Source organism: Pungitius pungitius, chromosome 5, assembly GCF_949316345.1.
Source record: "Pungitius pungitius chromosome 5, fPunPun2.1, whole genome shotgun sequence".
Taxonomy (NCBI): Eukaryota; Metazoa; Chordata; class Actinopteri; order Perciformes; family Gasterosteidae; genus Pungitius; species Pungitius pungitius.
Window position 1 is genome coordinate 9674597 of NC_084904.1, and position 22248 is coordinate 9696844.

The 22248-nt window shown below is 45.5% G+C and overlaps 1 protein-coding gene across 1 annotated transcript; it reads right to left on the reverse strand.

Moving 5' to 3' along the window:
• Positions 1–2028: 2028 nt before the first annotated feature.
• On the reverse strand, positions 2029–21461 carry fkbp15b (FKBP prolyl isomerase family member 15b). The gene is made up of 29 exons (XM_037483164.2): positions 21263–21461; positions 19673–19776; positions 19520–19598; positions 19240–19309; positions 19079–19153; positions 17590–17688; positions 17349–17498; positions 17199–17267; positions 16395–16538; positions 16124–16266; positions 15993–16041; positions 15774–15890; positions 14331–14415; positions 14133–14233; positions 13986–14058; positions 13718–13827; positions 12899–12997; positions 12679–12773; positions 10173–10275; positions 9133–9304; positions 8011–8147; positions 7660–7815; positions 7048–7188; positions 6640–6732; positions 6385–6498; positions 5382–5489; positions 3821–4929; positions 2621–2729; positions 2029–2530 (listed from the first exon to the last, which is right to left on the reverse strand). Exons 1-29 carry the CDS (start codon positions 21310–21312, stop codon positions 2450–2452), a joined length of 4035 nt encoding a protein of 1344 aa, XP_037339061.2. The 5' UTR covers positions 21313–21461; the 3' UTR covers positions 2029–2449.
• Between the last annotated feature and the right edge of the window lie 787 nt (positions 21462–22248).

A 22248-nucleotide genomic window follows, 5' to 3' on the forward strand; every position in this document is an offset into this window, starting at 1 on the left:
TGAACTGTACAAACCAACCTGGGCAAACAGAGAGCTACATATTGCAAATGACGAGGTCATTTAGAGCAGTGAATCAGAAGCAGCCGGCCCTCTTTAAAAGCCCATTGAGCTGATACTTCATTTCAACAATATTACTGTTTCTGGTGTTCTTTGGTTTGTTGAAGTTGTAATGATTTGTAGTATTGTGTTTGTTAATGTTATATTATTTGACTTGGTTTAAAATAACTACATAGCTGCCATCACTCTTGTACACAGATTAGGTGAGAAATAAATCAGCGTTGTTGTTTTTCTCATGGAAAACAAACAATGGCTTCCTGAAGAGGTCCCCAGCCTCTGGTCTCTGGTCCCACTCTCCACCCTAAGAACCCGGTGGGTTTGGCACCCCGACCTGTCCCTGAACTACACCAGATACAATGCATCACAGCAGAGAACATCAGGGCGCGTTACCATTCACACACTGAGGGGAGGAGCTACCATAATCTTCAGGATGAGTTATCGTTCACACACTGAGGGGAGGAGATACCATAATCTTCAGGATGAGTTACCGTTCACACACTGAGGGGAGGAGCTACCATAATCTTCAAGAGGAGTTACCGTTCACACACTGAGGGGAGGAGATACCATAATCTTCAGGATGAGTTACCGTTCACACACTGAGGGGAGGAGCTACCATAATCTTCAGGATGAGTTACCGTTCACACACTGAGGGGAGGAGCTACCATAATCTTCAAGAGGAGTTACCGTTCACACACTGAGGGGAGGAGCTACCATAATCTTCAGGATGAGTTACCGTTCACACAATGAGGGGAGGAGCTACCATAATCTTCAGGATGAGTTACCGTTCACACAATGAGGGGAGGAGCTACCATAATCTTCCAGAGGAGTGACCGTTCACATACTGAGGGGAGGAGCTACCATAATCTTCAAGAGGAGTTACTGTTCACATACTGAGGGGAGGAGCTACCATAATCTTCAAGAGGAGTTACCATTCACACAGCGCAGGAACATTGTTTGGTTTCCATCCCATGGACACAGCGACATGCACATCTGAAGGATGACCTGAACCCCAAGTAGTCCTTCATGGGGAGCAGGTGCTCTTCTGTTCTGACTGTAGGCCAAAAGGCACAACCCAAAACTTTATATAATATTTAACCACCGGGGTATGTCGGATATTATATTAAGTGCTTTAACTCAAAATGTCTAAACTGATCATCTCTTTATGAGCACATTTTCAAGATTTGCAAAACTTTTGATGAGATTTAACATTACATCAAGTTTCAATTTCATTTATTTATGAGTAGCTGAGACTTATAAAGCAAGTGAATAAATGGGATGTAGCCATACTTAGATCAAGCAAAGAGTGGTGTTTGTGGTGCTATTAGAGGACTCCGTCTCGCCCCACACCCTGAAGCATTGTGCTGACCATCTGTCTCCTGTGTTCACCGCCATTTTCAACACCTCCTTGGTGACATGCCACGTTCCAGCCTGCTTCAAGGCCTCCACCATCATCCCTGTTCCCAGGAAGCCCAGAATGAATGACTACAGACCCGTCGCCCTGACCTCTGTAGTCATTAAGTCCTTTAAACGGCTAGTCCTGTCCCACCTAAAGTCCCTCACCGCCCCCCTCCTGGACCCCCTGCAGTTCGCCTACAGAGCCAACAGGTCTGTAGACGATGCTGTCAACCTGCCAAATGGCAATAAAAGTCAAATCATGTCTGAAGAGAGGGTTATCCTTTCTGGCTGCAGCAAATGTAGACCTTTAACCCACCAGGACCAACACGCTGACACTGCATGACGTCAGCAATGCCATCTGGAGAAGAGGAAGCTTATGGAATGCAGTTTGGTGAATCATGTGCTCAGCTTTTTAAGGAAGTGAATTGTAAAAGACTTCCCATGGTTGGTACTTCTGTTGCTAGGCAACAATATACTGTAGTTTTATTAGTCTTAAACACCCTCTGCTGGTCTCTGGCAGCCATCCACAAACTTATACAAATTGACAAAGTTGATAATCAAAACACCCCCATAAAATTATATGGACTACATTTATTTATTTATCAAAGATTTCTTGAAATTACTGCAGACAAAAGAAACCGTTATTTTTACACACAACAAACTGGCCAATGGAACAATAAAGCCAAGACCACAATTTAAATGTAATTTATTTGATGGAAGGAATTTCATGTTAGCAAAAAAGTTCTAAGGGGAAGCAGCTAATAATTAAAACAGGATTCCAGCTGACTCAACAGACTGATTCCGCTACAGTGCAATGTAAAAACAGGGATTGACATCCATAACCAACAGAAAGCCTATCGTTAATCAAACGTATTTGTTTTGATTCATTCAATTAAAGTCTGGACTCATCCCTGTGGCAGCAGCTGTCTAATCAGCCCGCCGTCTCGGTCAAATCAGGTCCATTTTGGTCTTCACTTCTCCATCACACAGCATTAGATTAGTTCAGCCAGTCCAGGTCATTATCCTCCTCATCGTCGTCACCAAAGAGAAGGGCAGGGGGGTGGCGCCCCTTTAAGCTCTGCACGAAACAAAAGAGATGATGACATTAACGGACTGACTTAAGACGAAAAGTAAAACCCAAGGTAAGGGGGGGGCAATCCTTCCTTACCATCTCATCCTCCTCTTCCTCCTCGCTTGGTGCTGCAGGGCGTTTGGCAGCAGTTGTGATCTGGAAAAATGGCTCCTCTCCATTTTCCTCACCCACTCTCCCAGTCTGACTGATAGAATAAACCAAAAGGGGGAGGGGTGGTGAAAAAACACAGCAAAGACAAACAGGGAAAAGGGGATGAGGGAAGCAGGTGCTGACTCTGCATGTTAAAGGTGTAGCGAAGGGGAAGGAAACCTGCTTGATTCAAATCAACTTGTATTGACCTATAAGACTGCATCTGACCCCAGGGTTCCGAGCCCGCGGATCAAAAGGAGATCTTTGTGTTTTTTGTTCCAGTACATCTCGATTTGCTAAACTATTGTCTCAACAATCTGTGAGCATTTGCAGCAATGTCTGCTTGTAAAAATAAAAGAAACATTAAATTCTACTATACACAGGAACACCTGTCCATCACTGACTAACACTCACACACTGGACAAAGCTACAGGAGACATAGGGTCAAGTCTCTTGCCCAAAAACATGTCGACTATCGAGTTAGATAACTTGGGAAGCTGGGGTAGGAACAACTCTCCAGATGCATCGTGACATTTGGAACGGAGTAATACGAGGCAGGGCTGCTCTTCAGTTAGAACCCTCCTCCCTTAACTACTACTTCTGACTGTTGATCACACACAATCCATCTGGTCAAGCTTCAAGTAATGTATTTGTGTCTGGACCAATCGGCATCCTATGTGGAGCTCCTGGTAGCTAGGGGCGTGGCTTAGGTGTGAGACAACACAAAGAGGCGACTGCTCATTCCAATCTACACTATTGGAGGTTATTGTAGTTTTTTAAGAATTGGGGAGTATTTGTTAATTTAAAGAAGAGCGGCTCACCACAGGCTCTATTTATCAAATCCTCTCCCTGTTCTTTTTCAAATAACAGCTTCTCAGACGGTTCTATGTAACAAACCATCCAGTGGGTCAAGTTAGCCATTTCCCAGCAGCCCTGAAAGGTGCAGATATTCCACCGCTCAGAATAATATACACCTCAAAATAAACAATATCCAACTTCCCAGCTTGAATTAAGCCACTACAAAGGCAGCACTCAGACTGCTCCTGAAGATCACAGCACAGTATCGGGTGAGACGGAGCCTCTATGAGACTTTACTTTAGTCTTTACAGCACTGATGAGAACAGGAACCGTTGAGGCAGCACTCACCTCGTGTCCTCTCTTGAGTGGTTTGGGGGGGGAGGAGGGTTGGCAGGAGGTCCAAAGGCTTTCTGAGAAGCCCCATGCATTTCTTCTTCATGGTCTCCACTTCTTTCAGACACAGTTTCCTGTCCATCATCAAGTGGTTTTCCCTCCATAGTGACTCCAGACGCGGCAGTCTCCGGCAGGACTCCAGGCTCGGCAGTCTCCGGCAGGACTCCAGGCTCGGCAGTCTCCGGCAGGACTCCAGGCTCGGCAGTCTCCGGCAGGACTCCAGGCTCGGCAGTCTCCGGCAGGACTCCAGGCTCGGCAGTCTCCGGCAGGACTCCAGGCTCGGCAGTCTCCCGCAGGACTCCAGGCTCGGCAGTCTCCCGCAGGACTCCAGACTCGGCAGTCTCCCGCAGGACTCCAGGCTCGGCAGTCTCCCGCAGGACTCCAGGCTCGGCAGTCTCCCGCAGGACTCCAGGCTCGGCAGTCTCCCGCAGGACTCCAGGCTCGGCAGTCTCCCGCAGGACTCCAGGCTCGGCAGTCTCCCGCAGGACTCCAGGCTCGGCAGTCTCCCGCAGGACTCCAGGCTCGGCAGTCTCCCGCAGGACTCCAGGCTCGGCAGTCTCCCGCAGGACTCCAGGCTCGGCAGTCTCCCGCAGGACTCCAGGCTCGGCAGTCTCCCGCAGGACTCCAGACTCGGCAGTCTCCCGCAGGACTCCAGACTCGGCAGTCTCCCGCAGGACTCCAGACTCGGCAGTCTCCCGCAGGACTCCAGACTCGGCAGTCTCCCGCAGGACTCCAGACTCGGCAGTCTCCCGCAGGACTCCAGACTCGGCAGTCTCCTGCTGTTTTGGTTCAGTGACCTTTAAGGCTTCCGCATGGCTTTGTGACTCAGTTAGTGTCTCCTTCTCTGCTGCTCCTCCCTGATCCATCTGGGTCTCACTGACTTTGAGGGGAACTAAATCAGCCTCATTGTGTTTTTCTTCTCGGACTCCTTCGTCACCATTCATATGTACATTCAGTACAGTCTCCTGTGTGCCTTTCACGTCAGCACTTTCTTCTTCCTCTTCGTCCTTACTGTGTCTCAGTAAAGCTCTGTCAGTGCCAACCAGAAGCTGCAGGGTTACATTCTGGAATACAAACATCCACATGATTAGGAAAGGTTGATAAGAAATAAGAATGGCACTGGTGTTTCATAGAAATATTAGACAGGGAGTATTACCAACTTGTAGTGAATACAATGACGTGTTTGTGAGTACAGTAGCTAGAGTGTTACTGCCATCCAAATACTGCAGCCAGGCTTTGAGAAGAGATCACTGCACCTCTGGTTTGAAAGCCTGGAGAAATTAACCTCTTACTTCGTATGACTTGAGTCAGAGCATCTCTCTATAAGTAGAGAGAGCAGAGCCATGCAGACCTGGTAAACTCAACCTGAAGACTCTGTGGCGACCTAAACAAGCTAATTCATGGCATCATGATGGTAGTTTTCAAAAGCTGTGTAGGACATCATTGACCGCCTCGGTGCACACACCCCCCCTGTTTAGTATTTAGACTGATGCACTGTTGGTTAGGAGACACTTACCTTAATAGTTGTGACTATAAGCCCCAGCACAGTTTGGCCACTGTAAGATTCTGCGAGGTCAAACTCCGCCCGCAGAGAGTGAAACACTCCATTCATCACACGCTTCACCTGCAGGTACAGACACACCTCACCTTCTTTACATGACCACATACTAGTCTTCCTCCCATCGAGTTCTGACTCTACATGAAGGTGCTGCTTCAACATAAAACTGAAAGAATGGAACAAGCCTTTGGCTGTCGGACTCAGATAAACGTTACAGTTCATCACAGATGTAGACATTAATGGTGCTTCTGAAGATACAAAGACTACAACTTGTATTTCATGTACCAAAACCCCTGAGCCAATTCTGCTACAACATATGCACTTCCTGCTTTGGACTTGCAGCTAGTTTGCACTTCCAAACCACACTGTGTGAATCTTGGCATTTGGGATTTGAGAGAAACACATATCTTGTACAAATGCTAAACTTAAATTTCCTACGATGTACGTGTTTGTGTGTGTCATTTCAACACAAAATAGCATTTTTTTATGCAGAATTTCATTTAGCAGAAAATGAGGAAGGCTTTCAGAAAACGTGTGAACACAATTGAGACGGCCTGTATGGTCTTGTTCTGTTTCATGCTTGCACTTTATGGCGCTGTTGCCGTTACAGTGTAATAGGCCACACAGTAGTAGCCTGCTGTGCCGATGTCCCCGCCCCCCAGCACAAATGTTAAACTTGCATAACATTACACTGTCCCCGGCCACCCTGCCCACTTGTGTTGTAATATAACGGTAGTGGGACAGTTATCAGGTAAAGCTGTTAATCTATACAGTCAGAGTCCAAAAGGGCAGAACAGTTAGAAGCAGAAAGTCCTGTGGTGCCCCTGTAGCTTCTCCTAATGCAGGCAGCTGGGGTGGAGCTGGTGTATGCACATGCTCAGTGTAAAGTGGACTGGAGCTGCTATGTCAGAGAGTTTTACTGTGTGTGTGTGCACGTTCATGCTCACGGATCACTACTTACCTCTGCTGCAGTGTCTCCTGAACTGTCCTTCTCTGCCTGCCTCATCTCCAGTTCAGCCACTCGTCCTTCCAGCTTCTCCTTTACAGCTACTCCTTGCTGCTCCAAGGCTGTGTACTTAAAGAGAACAACACGTAGTGAGTGCAGGGAGGGGGGTCCTAGGAATGGAACAAATGGCAGCTAGCTGTGGATGTGAAAAGTCACTTTGCCAGTGAAGAACGTTTGCTCTGATGAGAAGCAACCAGCCACCCGTCTTACTTTTTTCTGAAGGGCTTGCAGCTCTTCGGTTTGCCCGTGGTGTTGTAGCAAAGTCTTTTCCTCTAAATATCTTGACTGCTTTAGAGCTGTAAACTGTTGAGAATGAGGGAGGCCATGAAGATGTCAATCACAAATCTGTTTTTCCCACCTGAAAACATTCAACATTCAGCACTTTGTAATGAGCTAGCCCCAGGAAACAAAAAACAATCACACCAAAGAAATGACATTCATATTACTAAAAGAATTACTCCAACATAAAGTGGTTGAACTGAATTCAAAAGATGAGGTATATTGTTACTACGTGTCCCACAGGGTAAACTATAAAGGGACCAAGATGGGCTATTGGGTCACCACTAATGAGACAGGTCTGTGATTATGTTTGTGTTTTATCATGGCTAGCTTGTCTACCTTTGCCTGTAGCTCTGTAAGCTGGTCCTGCAGAGCATCTCTGTGCTCCGTCAGCTCCGTCAGTTCCCGACTGTGCTGCTCTCTAGCAGAGGTCAGCATCTGCTCACACTTCCCCTTCCAGTCCTCCTCCAGCTGAGACAACTTGGACACATCCATGGTGTACGTTAGTTAGTGGATGAGGTGTAATAAAACAGCATTTATTAAACCCATCAGAGGGAACTTTCATTTTGTGTTCATGTATGCAGCAGAGTCCGACAATCTGCTGCCCTAGTACTGCTTTGAATTCTGCCCCCCCCCCGCCCTGGCCTTAAAAGAAGCATGGTGTGGACTCGCAGTGGGACGCACCCTCTGCTGGAGGCCCCCTGGAGTCTGATCTGAAGGAGGTTCTGGTGAACGTGCATGATTTCACCAGAACCCGACCCGGTGGCACTGTTACAAGGATACAATAGGAAGAACTACTTTGATGGTCTTCATTACTGTCGTAGCTCATTTAGAGGCATTTTTGTAATATTGAGACTGTTTCACAATCAAATAAAAGGTCCTTCTTCACAAGTTACTAAACCGTCCTGTTAGCCCCACAACTTGCAGCTGGGCCCTGTGGGTGGACGCTACCTGGTCCGATGTCGTGCTGTCAGTACTCGTCCTGGCATTGTGGAGTTGAGCTCGAAGGTTGTCCACCTCCTGCTGGCTGCTCCTACGAAGCTCCTCCCCCTCCTCAGCTCGGCGCTGACGCTCAGCCTGCCACTTGTTCTTTCTCTCTGAGAACATCTTAAAAGGAGGGAGACCAACTGTTAGTTAGTATTTACAGAACCACTATTTCACATTCCCAATAATCCTAAAAGGGACCAGTTGTGAAACATGTAACGCTGGACCCCATGGGGTCTTCTGTGCACTGATATGAATCAATGGTACAAAGCAGCTGCCCTCTCCTGTGCCTCCCACAGAAACTTGACGCATCCTTACTCGTTCTAGGCTCTCTTTGTCAGTCTTTAGGTCCAGCAGTTCCTCCTCCAGGTTGTTGACTCTGAGCTCCATCTCTTTGCGTCTTTGCTTCTCTGAGCGGTACTGAGCCTGAAGGCTCTCTGCTGCCCCCTTCAGCTCTGGAACATGTATAGCAGCATGGTAGAGCAGGGTTACTTTAGAGTTATCATGGACCCACATGGCCTGTGCTCAATCAGTGAGTAAAGGGCCATGTCTTCTTCCTCCGTTCGATACTGCTTAATTACAAAATGAGATGAACCTCACAAGAGCATATTACAATTAATCTGCCACTTACAATAATAATAATGCTAATGGGGTTGCATTTATGAAACAGAGTATAGGTTCCACACTACATGTTGAAAGGAGTAGACCCACATAGGCCAGAACGTATTCAGGATTTGAAACCTGGCGTACATCTTCCAGTCGATTTCCTTTCATAAGCTCTGACACTACCTGTAAATGTGAGAGCTAGTTCAGGATCACATTCACACGGTCAAAGCTTAGCATTAAAAAGCACAGGTGTCACCGCATTATTGATATGCTTACAACCATCGGACTGATTGCTTTCAACAGGATCAGTTGTGTCAACATACCTGGAATCATTTAAGAAGGATTTTTGAACGTTGAACACGTCAATATTTTCATCATGCTTAGGAATGATAAAGAGGGAATGGATTGATTGTGCATTATTTCCACCCTTTCCTTACTTGTACAGTATGCTGAATCTGTCCCTGAATTAATAATAAACTCAAACTGCTTTGATTGAGAAGAAACAGGTGAAATGAAAGGATGCGAGACATCTCATACATTATAGTATAGAAAAAAGCATAAAAGTGGTGATCCATCCAAGATTTACGTTTTTTATCCCCTTACAAGCTTTGTTTAAGGAAAATGCCAACAAACACGTAAATACTGTTGGCCTGTTTAAGCTGTATTTTGTGCTGCTGTCGATTTTGTATTTTACTTTATATCATTAAGGGATACAATGCAGTACAATCTACATCCAAAATAAAGATGAACACCTCTATAAATATATAAATATGACAAGTTATCAATAACTTGAGGATGAAGCTGGGATGTGTGGCAGAAGTCGTCACCGCTAACCTTCCAGCTGTGTTTCCATGGTACAGATGTGTCGTCTGTGCCTCTCGTTGTCGTGTTGCGCTGTGCTCAGCTCACTCTGCAGCACCGAGGCCTTCTGCTGCTGAGCCGTAGCTTCCAGCTGCAGCTGAGACACCTGGGCTGTGGTCGAGGCCAGATCCTCTGTGAGACGGACCTGACGGAGACGCAGAAGGATGGAGAGAGAGAGGTGAGAGGAGGGGAGGTACACACAGGCACAGGGGAGCACCATAATGACACAACTAGTTGAGGGGCTACTGGTCTTACTGGTGTGAGCAGTGGGACCCTGTGGGAGACAAATAGTCTGATGGAAGATGAAGAACAGTTCAAGTGTCTTTGAAGTGTCATATGAGGCGGTTGGTCCCAGTTGCAGTGGTCAGTTCTTTGTCAAACAGTAGTTCCACATGATGATTCACATTGGAAGAACATTTCAAAATCAGTAAATATATATATTTATTACGAGAAATATACATATATACATGTTATATTTAGCAGCTGTCGATTTAGCCATCGATCATATGGGGAGGTGAGGGGAAGGATGTTGATCAGTGTTAGCACGAGAGAGGCGTCATCACCTCTCGTTTGGGGGGCAGGCCTAAGGCTGCTGCAGCATTCACGTTTTAGCTTGGGGACAACACGTCAGTTCAGAATGTCCGAAGGGTTCTAAAGGTTTACTCACACCACAGTAGACCTTGTGATCCTTCTCATAGTGTGAGTAAATCGATGTGGTATAGCTATTTTAACTCCTCAGTGCTCTCTGGTGGACTAACTTTGCACAACTTTGCACTATTTGTGAACTACTTAGCAGATAGTTGGCTTTTCTCTCCTCCGTCATCATCTCACATACACATGTGGTCCCAGCATGCGTTAGTAGGGCGCTCACCATATCCAGTGTGAGGGTAGCTTCACACTCTGCAGGCTCAGATCACAATGAATAGTGGTATGTGACGGTTTGGCTCCATTAAAAGCCACCATCAGTGTAGTGCGTCCACAGAGCAAGACAGCAATGCATTCCCTGTGCTCACCTTGTCCTGCTCAGCCTGCAGCAGTCGGGCCTGGTTGTGTTCGCTGGAGGACTTGAGGGAGTCGCTTCTCTGTTCCAGCAGCAGGTTACTCTGCTCCACATACCTAGATAAGGACCATCACATAACTTACACAGCTTCCTGATACTCGCTTTAATCTGGATCAGTTACACTGGTCCGCAACTCACAGTGAAATAGCAATATGTGAGATCAGATAATAATAAAATAGTTTAAAAAAATATTCTTACCAGCTGATTTTTTAATTTACTATTTTCAGTTTCACACTGCATCATATGTAACTACAAAGATGTGTCGAAGGAAATTGTATTGTATGTGTATGTGTATGGATTGTGCATCTCTTCTACCAGATCTTCAGACTTCCAGGAGACTTGAAATCGGATTGAGTATATTTTCTTTAACCAAGCTAGTCTGCTAAACTTGTTGTTGCTACTCCCACACCACATTACATTACATGTCATTTAGCTGACGCTTTTATCCAAGCGACGTACAATAAGTGCATTTCCACATAGATACAAACCACACCACTTCTCCGTTCTCTTCATTGGTTACCAGTGGCTGCCTGCATTCCAGTTCAAAACATTGGTACTGACGTACCATGCTGTGAATGGATCGGGACCAGTCTACATCCAGGACATGGTGAAACCCTACATCCCAACCCACACACCACGATCTGCATCTGCCAAGCTGCTTGTTCCTCCCTCACTGAGAAGAAAGCACTCGGCGAGATCGCGACTCTTCGCTCCTTGGCTCCCAGATGGTGGAATGAGCTCTCGGATGACATCAGGACTGCAGAGAGCCTCTACATCTTCCGTCGAAAACTCAAGACACACCTTTTTAGACACTACCTTGACTAAAACACTAGCAAACCGTAGCACTAACAAATGGTACCACTTAAATTGTACTTATAATGGCACTTTTCTATAACATGTTTTGAAACTGCTTATTTGATGAAAAATGTACTTTCTTGTTACTTGTTCTTCTGAGTTTGTATCTCTATGTGGAAATGCACTTATTGTAAGTCGCTTTGGATAAAAGCGTCAGCTAAATGTAATGTATATATATAATATATATATATATATATATATATATATATACACTCACCGGCCACTTTATTAGGTACACCTGTCCAACTGCTCGTTAACACTTAATTTCTAAGCAGCCAATCACATGGCGGCAACTCAGTGCATTTAGGCATGTAGACATTGTCAAGACAATCTCCTGCAGTTCAAACCGAGCATCAGTATGGGGAAGAAAGGTGATTTGAGTGACTTTGAACGTGGCATGATTGTTGGTGCCAGAAGGGCTGGTCTGAGTATTTCAGAAACTGCTAATCTACTGGGATTTTCACGCACAACCATCTCTAGGGTTTACAGAGAATGGTCCGAAAAAGAAAAAACATCCAGTGAGCGGCAGTTCTGTGGGCGGAAATGCCTTGTTGATGCCAGAGGTCAGAGGAGAATGGCCAGACTGGTTCGAGCTGATAGAAGGGCAACAGTGACTCAAATAACCACCCGTTACAACCAAGGTGGGCATAAGAGCATCTCTGAACGCACAGTACGTCGAACTTTGAGGCAGATGGGCTACAGCAGCAGAAGACCACACCGGGTGCCACTCCTTTCAGCTAAGAACAGGAAACTGAGGCTACAATTTGCACAAGCTCATCGAAATTGGACAATAGAAGATTGGAAAAACGTTGCCTGGTCTGATGAGTCTCGATTTCTGCTGCGACATTCGGATGGTAGGGTCAGAATTTGGCGTCTACAACATGAAAGCATGGATCCATCCTGCCTTGTATCAACGGTTCAGGCTGGTGGTGGTGGTGTCATGGTGTGGGGAATATTTTCTTGGCACTCTTTGGGCCCCTTGGTACCAATTGAGCATCGTTGCAACGCCACAGCCTACCTGAGTATTGTTGCTGACCATGTCCATCCCTTTATGACCACAATGTACCCAACTTCTGATGGCTACTTTCAGCAGGATAATGCGCCATGTCATAAAGCTGGAATCATCTCAGACTGGTTTCTTGAACATGACAATGAGTTCGCTGTACTCAAATGGCCTCCACAATCACCAGATCTCAATCCAATAGAGCATCTTTGGGATGTGGTGGAACGGGAGATTCGCATCATGGATGTGCAGCCGACAAATCTGCGGCAACTGTGTGATGCCATCATGTCAATATGGACCAAACTCCCTGAGGAATGCTTCCAGCACCTTGTTGAATCTATGCCACGAAGAATTGAGGCAGTTCTGAAGGCAAAAGGGGGTCCAACCCGTTACTAGCATGGGGTACCTAATAAAGTGGCCGGTGAGTGTATATATATATATATATATAAATATTATTTATTTATTTATTATGTATTTATTTATTTTCGAGCAATTTGAAGTAAAACTGAATACAAAGCCACATCACATAATGGAGGTTTAAAACAAAGGGTGTGATGCTATGGCCATAATAATTTGGACTATTTAATACTTCTGGACTCACCTCTGGTTATGGTTGATGAGCTCTCCAATCTTACGGTTTTGCTCCTCAATGCGAGAGCTTTTCTCAAAGACTTCCTTTTTTAAGCATTCGTTTTCCTAAAAGGTAAATCCTAATTAAGACTTTTCAGAACACAATATGATCCCATTACAGTTGTGCTGAAAGAAAAATTATTTGTGTATGACCAGGGCCGAGGACCAGAGGGCAGTAAGAGAATCCATACCTGGACAATCCTCTGGATGTTGTGCATGATCATGGAGGTTTCCATTGACATATTAGGAACACCATTGGAAACACTTCCCTGCCTTTGAAGGTCATCTATCTGCCCAAGTAAAACAAAAGACAAAAACAATGTCTGATGACATGAGAATTACTCTAGACGATGCGGATGGGCCCCTGGCTGGATCAGTAACGAGCTCAGAGCTCCAACTACTAGTAACTAGTACGGGTGGAGCGCCATTATTGAAGATGAGCTAGTCAGACGTTTTCGGGTTGAAGATGGAGTCAAAATCAACCGTTTTTAGAATACTTCTCCAAGCTCTAGTACATTACATTTAACCGACGCTTTTATCCAAAGCGACTTACATTGCATTTTGACCCACGCCTTACATTTTGCCTGGGGAGCAATTAGGGGTTAGGTGTCCTGCTCAGGGACACTTCCACATGGCACATGGAGCAGCCGGGAGTCAAACCATCAACCTTACGGTTTCCAGCGCACCACACTACTCCATGCGCCACCATCGTCCCCAGAGTAGAGGAAACAGGTTTTTTAAGCAGAACAATGCTCCATTGTATGCATGGAAGTATTCTGCTGCGCGGCGATCAAAGTAAATCAAAGATCTGTGATGCCTGACCTGAACTCTGGGGGGGAAGTTGTTCATAAACTAAACATTTAGGGTGGAGGACAACAGGCCACGGGAAACCAACAAACTGACAGACTCCATGAATGGAAGGCTTATTATGGTTATTGAAAAGAAAGGGGATAAATGGGGGTTGGGGACCCCTGCTCTATAACCAACACTCTCGGACATAGAGTTTATACCTTTAAGGCCAGTTGTTCAACTTTATCGGCTACTTTTCCAACAGATAACCGGATTTCTGTGTTGTGTTGCCGGGCCTCAGTCATCAGGAAAGACGTGACATCACTGGAGCCTGAGAACAACACCATCAAAAGGTTTGGAATTGCTTCAAGTTTTAGCATTTAAATCAAACAGTCTTTCAGCTGAATTTTATATTGATTAAAAGTCAAAAGGTTTAGGGTACGAGTTTACATTTCATGCACTGAAAATGCATTGAACATGGGCTCTTACCCATGTATGGGATAGTTTGTGCAGGGTACACATGGCCCACAGGCTGCAGCTGAGATGGAGCAACAGAGTAAGCCTGGGAAATGTCACACCTTGATGTTAACACATTTGCCAGTGATGGGTCAGTACAAAACATGGACTAAATCTCACCTGAAAGGCATGGCTGCTGCCCGGCAGCGCAGGCTGTGGGACAGCAGTGGACATTAGTGGATGCAAGGCAGACGGTGGTGCAGTGTAATGATGAGGATTTACTGGAGAGGAAAAAGAAAAAGAAAACGATGCAGTGTGTTCTTTGTAATGTAGAGTTGCAGGAAGAGGGTTGCATATGTGAACAGGAGGAAGGAGTACCATGTGCTGCAGCTTGAGCCGAAGTGGAGATCTGCACTGGAGATGGAGCGGCAGGCGGATCCTTTACTCTGCTGCCACTGGTGTCCTGCAGAGCAACCAAACAGTGGCACTTAATCAGTAATGATGCCCGATTGGCCAGGTAGTCATTTCTCAGGCCCACTCCAGCTATTGTGTATTGCAATTCCATGAAGTTCGAGGATTGGCAGGAGCCCGATTGAAAAAAATGACTTGATGAAACTCCTGAGCCACACAAGGCATTTTACAACGGTCTGTACCGCATGTCCTCTTAACAGCTTAGAGAAATAACACCACTATACATGACAAAGGCATTTAACACAGTTCTAAGAATTACAAAAGAACATTACAGTGGGAAGACGAGCAAATTGCCTGAGAGCAGCTGAGCCAAGATCACTCAAACGAGGGATACGATTAACGCCCGTTGCGAGATGCCAATGACAGATCAGAGCTTTAGGAATGACCAACATGGCAATGCTGCATACAATTTGCGTTACTTTGGTTATAGAAATGTAATTCATGGTGCTGATGGATTGCTGCAGTTCTCTCTTAGCAGTAACTCTCTTAATTAGCAGCAAGTGGGTTAGCAAACGTGTTTTTTGGATGGACTTTTCTAGTTGACAACACTTGGGTGTTACTGTTATTGTTCACATTACATGAATCTGAAACAACCCAAGGCAGCCACTACTAAAATTCTAGTCTACTCCCATAATAATGGTAGTTGGTACTTATGACTTCTCTGACCTGTCTGAGGTCCTGAGTTGTCCTTTTTCAAACAGATTCTTTCAAACAGGTTGCATAATTTCCTAAAACAGCGGGTCACTGTGCCTTTTATCTCACTGACTCAAACAGCAGGACGGACTAATAGGGACTATTGTTAGCGGCGGATTTATCCACACATGGTGCTCCACTGAATTGTGTGTGGGTTTGAGCGAAAATAAATGTATTTGTGTTCATGGTGATGCCAGAGACACAGACACTTTTCTATGGATTTGACAATTGATAATGAGCATGTGGTTGGTCAATCAGAAATGATAATGATGGAAGTATTTAAAAAGCTGAATTTTCTTTTATTAACACTGGTGTTGTGGTTTTTGTGAATACTTTACGACATGTGTAACCCTATACACTATGACATATATCTCCACAAACACGTGGAGGCAAAGTTGGTAACACACATTTAGTAGGAGGGGAACGCTGCATTCAGATTGTGAGCATGACACAAAGTGGGTGGAGCCTATCCCACTGCAGAGCGGATAAATAGAGAGCGCTTCAGAGGCTCAGGGTCTCGACCAGTCCTAAACCCAGCGAGGTGCATGGCCCCTTTGGTCTGAGGTGCTAAAGTTAAAGTTAAATAAGAATGTGGGAGGCAGACGGATAGCCTGAAAAAATGATGTATAGGGAAAATACATCTTTCAAATGGGTTACCTCAAGTTCAGAATCACTGGATTCGGGCTGGCTGGCTCCGCCGGTCAGAAAGGGCAACATGGGTTGGCCCATCTTCGCCATGCGAGAGATCAGCTTGGCCTTCGTGGCGTCTGGATTCTGAAGTTCAAAAATAAAAGCTTCCACTAATACAGCTGCCAAATAACAGAACCAAATATCGTACCAGGTTGCTGATAAAAAAGAAGGGGGACTGGTGCTTACTGCCAACTGTTCACTGAGGGAGTTGGACTTTGGACGAAGTGGTGCTTCACTGCAAAACACAAGCAGATCTTCTTCAGTGACAAAAGAGCTCTAGATGACGCTTTGACTATTTCCTGAGGGTTAGATCTCACCATGGTCTGCCAGGACCGGAGGATGGGGTCTGCACTGGGGGGTCTGGGGCCAGATTTTCCACACTGGGGGCAGGGGAGGGAGCAGCAGAGCTTCTGGAGCTGGCACTGCCACTAACAGACCCATTGTCTTTGGAAAATTTTACCTACGGCACAAAAAAAGCAGGTTTCAGCTAACTTTTCCACTATCACACACAAGTACCACTACAAAAGGCCACTGAGGTATTTGTGTGACATTAGAACAGTGGGGTATGCTAGAACAAGCCAGCGTTACCCGTCGAAGCTCGGTTTCAAAAACCAGGGTGCTGTTTGCCGGCACGCGGTTGGGGACTCCTTTGGATCCGTACGCTTGGTTGGGTGGGACGACTACGAGACGGCGGCCGGCCTTCTTTAACCCGAGCATCCCTTCCTCCCAGCCCTGCTCACAAACAATGCAATAAATCACAAGTGGAATCTACCAACATAGATATAAGGATGATGGGACAGTATACAGGTATAGTCACAGTAGCTACTGTCACATGGTTTATCCCATTGGACTGGAATACTTTACAGTTCAAGCATTTCAAGTGCAACTGCTTTACACAATAGTCATTATTAATAATTTGTGCATATATATATCTACATTTCTACACTTTATGAGGGATACCGTGGCTCAGTGGAGAGCACAGTCGCCCTTTAACTTCGCCATTGTTAAGTGTGTCTTTGGGCAAGAGACTCCCACAAAGCCCCCGTGACTGTGACTATGTTTTATGACTGTTAGTTACTGATGGACAGGTGTCACTGTCTATGGTACCTTCTCCCATCAATGAGTGAATGTGAATGTAGTCTGAAGCTGGAACAGAAAGATACTTCTCACATCAAGGTGATAAACAATACAAGACTGGTTGACAGGGAAATGTTAAATGTTCTTCTGTGTTGGATTCCAGATAAGAGCTCAGCTTTAGAAGTTTTTTTCAACAAAGATCCATCCAAAAGCAAAAACATTTGAATATATTAATAAAACTAGGAATATGCATATTGTAAGCTGGGACTCAACATAGGCAACCAATATTATTTTGTTAAGTCAATTTTTTCTCACCTTAATCACTTTCCCAGCTCCTACTTTCAGTCGCAGCAACTTGTCCTTGTTCTGGTTAGAGTCGAACATCTGCAATGGTTTTAGGAATCTGTGAGTTGTGTGCCATCAAAGGAGTCATTACAGAGGAAAGTAATGGTAGAAATGTGAGACCTGGCCAATGGTGTGGTTCTGCAGGAGCCAGCCTGTGTACACCACCTCCAACGAGTCTCCATTCTCCACCGCCTGACCGTCACCAAGACCCAGATCCTGAACCACCACGGCCTCCAATGCGACCTCACTGTTCACTTTGGCCAAACACACCTGATGCACATACGAATCAATATCTAATCAACAATTTAGTGATCGATGCATGTAATGTAAGTGAGAATACTACTAGGTGTTGAAGACTCACCTCTTTGCAGAAGTCCCATGAAGCCTTGTCGGATTCAAACATTAGGGACCAGTTCTGCCTCTGGTCGTCATAAAAAGTGCAGTAATTGTTTGGCTGTACCTGCAGGACAGAAACAACGTGATCAGGGACTTCTTAATTTCTGCATCATTTCTCATTGAGGAAGTAACTGGCTCCATTGTCTACAAATACAGAGGAAACTTTGTGTGATTACAATTGTTTATCTCCAAGGTGACTGAGTTTGGTGGAAGGGTGCTTCCAAACTTTCCAAATGTTGTATTTCAAAATGATATTGCATTGTCTTCTAGAGAATTGCTGGGTAACTGCAGGGGGGTGCAGGAGAGGGTCATGAGTAAGCATAATTTGTGAGCAACATGGGGTTGAATCTCTGGCCTGAGAACACAAGGACGTGTCCTGGAGAAGGACGACCTGCTCTACCTGTGAGCAACAACCCCCCCACAAGTAGTCACATGGCCATTGATCCCTAAATTGTTCAAGGAGCACAAGGATGTTGTACATCTGGAATGCACACAGCACAATGCCTGAGTCTTTAGCTTGTTTACTCCACCTCTCCTGGATGCTGAATCACCAGTCTTCAACAAAAAGAGGGAGTCCTGGGCCCAGATTCAGAAAGCAGGTTTAAACTCATCATCAAAAATTCTAATCCAGATTATGGGAAGAACTTCTCAACTAGGTAGAATAAGGAAGGACTGTCCATCATTACTTTAACACAGGAAGGTCAGTCAATCTGCAACATTTCAAGAACTTGATGTATCCTCAAGTGCAGTCGAGATAAACGCTGAGGTCTGGGTAGACCCAGAGTTACCTCTGCTGCCGAGGAGAAGTTCATTTTATTACTACGGTTGACGGGGGGGTGAACTCTACGTGCAGCAATCAGCGTCACAGATGTTTCATTTAACATCGGCGAGGTTGGAGATGAACCAGCGCGGATTGTTGTTTTTAGCGTGAGACATTGGATGTATGGCGTGAGTGTGTGTGAAAACCTGCAAAAGCGTGTGTGTCACACGGGGAAACCGTGAGAGATGGCAGCCTGTAGCTGTGTTGGGTTTGACAATAACTTTCCTAACAAACATCAAGCAAGTGCAACACGAGACCAAGCAGACTCTTCTCCTCTTTTACCCTGACATTTTCTGTTTTTGAGACCATAATAAATACCCGAAGCATTTACAGATCTCACTTCTGGCAACTTTTCTTTCAACAAGCCGAGGACGGTAGTCAACAGCTCCTGCACATGAGGACATGTTTTCCTGAGATGACTCGCTGTGAGTGACGGCTGCCTGTTGCATGTGAGAGCTGGTAGCCCCGCCCACCCAGTCAATGCGTGCAGGCAGCCGGACAGAGAGCGCTCTTTTTTTGCTGCTTTTTTTAATGAAGTACCGGTACTAAAAATATTAAAAACCGTACCGTTTTCAACGTAAGGGTACCACGGTACCTTTCTAGTACCTGTACACAGCGCAAAATTACCACTCACCGTGAAAACAAAGCCGATGTGGATCTTGGCGGCGGTCACTTGTTTCTGTTGACTCAGGTACAGAAGCACCTTGTACTGCAGGAAAAAGAGGTGTATTTTTCAAACAACCTAAAAGTCAAACCAGTAATCTTAAACAAGTGACTAGTTAGTAAAACTCAGACCTCTTTTGTTGTGTGGTTTCCCAGCACGGCTGCTCCAAGCTTCCCTTTCTTCACATACTGTCCGTTCATACTGCACATAGGAGAGAAGTAGGACAGAAGATTCTCAACTGACTTGGCAGCTGATGATTTGGAGTTTTCATTAATTATGCCATAAATTATGGAAATCCATTGTGTAGTTTTTACATTCTGCACAGTAATTCTTGTGGGGAGTGAATAGTTGTAACCCCTAGACTTTGTACATTAAGAAAAGACATGAAAATAGGAATAAGTGACTCCTCACTATCTGAAGGCCTGCACTGCTGTAGCAAACAACACTGCAGGAGCAGCCGAGGAGGGGGCTGGTTTCTGGCCGGCTGGCGCTGCAAACAAACAAAGACATGATTCAGAAATCTAAAATCTGGAGTCAGTGACCTCTCCGCTCCGAAGGTCCTACCTGGACTGGAGATCTTTCTCGGCTGTTTCGGTGCTGTATACTGGAAGGACTCGTTGCCCTGACTGCCTTCCTGGTCTAGTCCAAACAGGGAGGCCAACTTGGCCCTGCAAGGAGAACACGTGTGAAGATCACCTACATATGGTTATTGCCAAGAAATGTGCGGCCCACTGAGGTTATCGATGGCCTGTTGCCTCTTCTCTATCACATCTCATCGTCTCTTAACATTTAACACCACATCAAGTCTGCTTAAATGTCATTAAAGCTGCAATAGCTCCACAATAATTGACAAAATTCCATTGAGATCAAAAAAGATGAAGTGAAGGTTGTTCTTGGCCACAGAAAACGTAAGTTGTGTCCTTTTTACCTACTGACTTTCACTTTGTCTTCAACTATCTAATTTTGCGCCAATATAACAACCAGAGTATCAATTCATTATTATATCTGATGAACTGAAACAAGCAAACAAATGACAGAACACTGGATCAACCATTTTCTTTGCTATCAAAACAAGACATCGAAAAAGTGGCCAGCTGACTTCTACTGACCCCTGGAACTCCTTCCACTTGTAATCACTGGGATCTTCCAAACGCGACATGTTGAAAGCCTGGAGGCTCTCCTCCCTATCAGTCCTTGTAGTTAACGTTGCAAACCCTTCGGTCCTGGGCTACGCTGGTAGATTTAAGGAACACAGACGTGGTGCTGGGTCCTCCGCCTCACTCCTCTAACAGGCAGCATGTGATAGAAATTAGCCACCATAACACTCCCTCCCTGGAACATGCCGTACACTGGCTGCTTGTTCCTGCAGCTCATCCAGACTGGTGCTGCAGTGTCCGACAGTGCCCAGAGGACAGGGCAAAGCTGTACTGAATGGCTCACAGTCCAGAGGGAAGGTATATTTATAGTCAGTAAGTCTGTCAAGTAACAATACGGATTCCTGGAATGCTGTGTGACTAAATTAACATTTACAAATACATTTGTAAGAACATTATTTCTGATTGACTGAGTGTTTACGTTGAGTTTCATTCAAACAGCAGGAATCTGGAGGCCATGAAGTGACCTTTAGTTGGTCCCTACATTCAGTCATTTTGAGCACACAGGAACACAATAGAAGAGACCCATTCAGATATGAAGCATGTGATGGCTGTGTCCACTGGATCAGAGGTAGTGGGGTTTGTTACACATGGGGAGTCAATGGGAATCCATTTAACAGGCTACATGTAGCCGAAAAGAAGCTTTACTGGAACATTCCAAACCCACGAAGTGCACCGACCGGGCAGGCAGACAACATTCGGCACAAGTTATGAAAGCACGAAATGTATATTCTGAATGAACTGCTGTTTTGGAAGAAGAAGAATTTGATGCAACATGCAAACCGAATAAGATTACGTTACTCGTTTTGCTTTTAACTATTGGGCTTCAGATTATTCTCTAAAACCTGCAAACAAAATTACTGTTATTTGCCGGATGTCATATCAAATTTGGCTCATACCCAGTCAGTTAACGTTAGCCATGGCCAAACGGTGGTGAGCTAACTAGTTAGCTCATCGGCTAATAGCATCGACTAAGCTAGGCGGAAAGCAACAAACTCACCCTCCTGTGGGAGACAAGAAGTCCCCCTCTTCATCGTCCCCCCCGAACATCTTCCGAGCGTTACGCCTTTTGTTAGTAAATAAAACACGGACACGAATGAGATAGTTGTTTGAGATGAATAGTTTGGTGAAGTATGACTTCCCTTTCCTGTTTATGCTGGAATCAGCTGACTTTCCACCTGATCCGAATGCAGTTAACTGTAGCCACCTCTGGAGGCGCCACATACCATGCGATATGTCCATGTCCATGATGGCCTCATCCTTAGTAATCATAAGGAAAAGATGATGATGATGACGTCAGACAGCTTGAATCTTGTGCCTGGGTAATAGTTTACTCTGTGGAACTACTTGTGGAATATGAATGAATAGGGGGATTAAAACATTTTTAATAGCACAATGTTATCATATTTGTCATATTACTGACATACTACAACATCCACCAATATCACTCCTGGACCCCCTGCAGTTCGCCTCCAGAGCCAACAGGTCTGTAGACGATGCTGTTAACATGGCCCTCCACTTCATCCTCCAGCATCTGGACTCCCCAGGAACCTATGCCAGGATCCTGTTTGTAGACTTCAGCTTTGCCTTCAACACCATCATCCCGTCTCTGCTGCAGGACAAACTCTCCCAGCTGCAAGTGCCCGACTCCACCTGCAAGTGGATCACTGACTTCCTGTCCAACAGGAAGCACCACGTATAGGTGGGGAAACACGTCTCTGCCTCTCGATCCATCAGCACCGGTTCCCCCCAAGGCTGCGTTCTTTCCCCTCTGCTCTTCTCCCTGTATACCAACAACTGCACCTCCAGTCACCAGTCCGTCAAGCTCCTGAGGTTTGCTGATGACACCACCCTCATTGGACTGATCTCTGGTGGGAATGAGTCCACCTACAGGTGGGAGTCTGAACACCTGGTGACGTGGTGCAGCAAGAACAACCTGGAACTCAACGCCCTGAAGACAGTGGAGATGGTTGTGGACTTCAGGAA

Coding starts and splice junctions, on each gene's coding strand:
- fkbp15b (XM_037483164.2), bottom strand. CDS start 21,312: ATGTTCGGGGGGGACGATGAAGAGGGGGACTTCTTGTCTCCCACAGGA. Junction 16,267..16,394: donor TTGAAACCGAGCTTCGACGG/GTAACGCTGGCT, acceptor TTTGTGCCGTAG/GTAAAATTTTCCAAAGACAA. Junction 6,499..6,639: donor TGCAAGCCCTTCAGAAAAAA/GTAAGACGGGTG, acceptor GTTCTCTTTAAG/TACACAGCCTTGGAGCAGCA.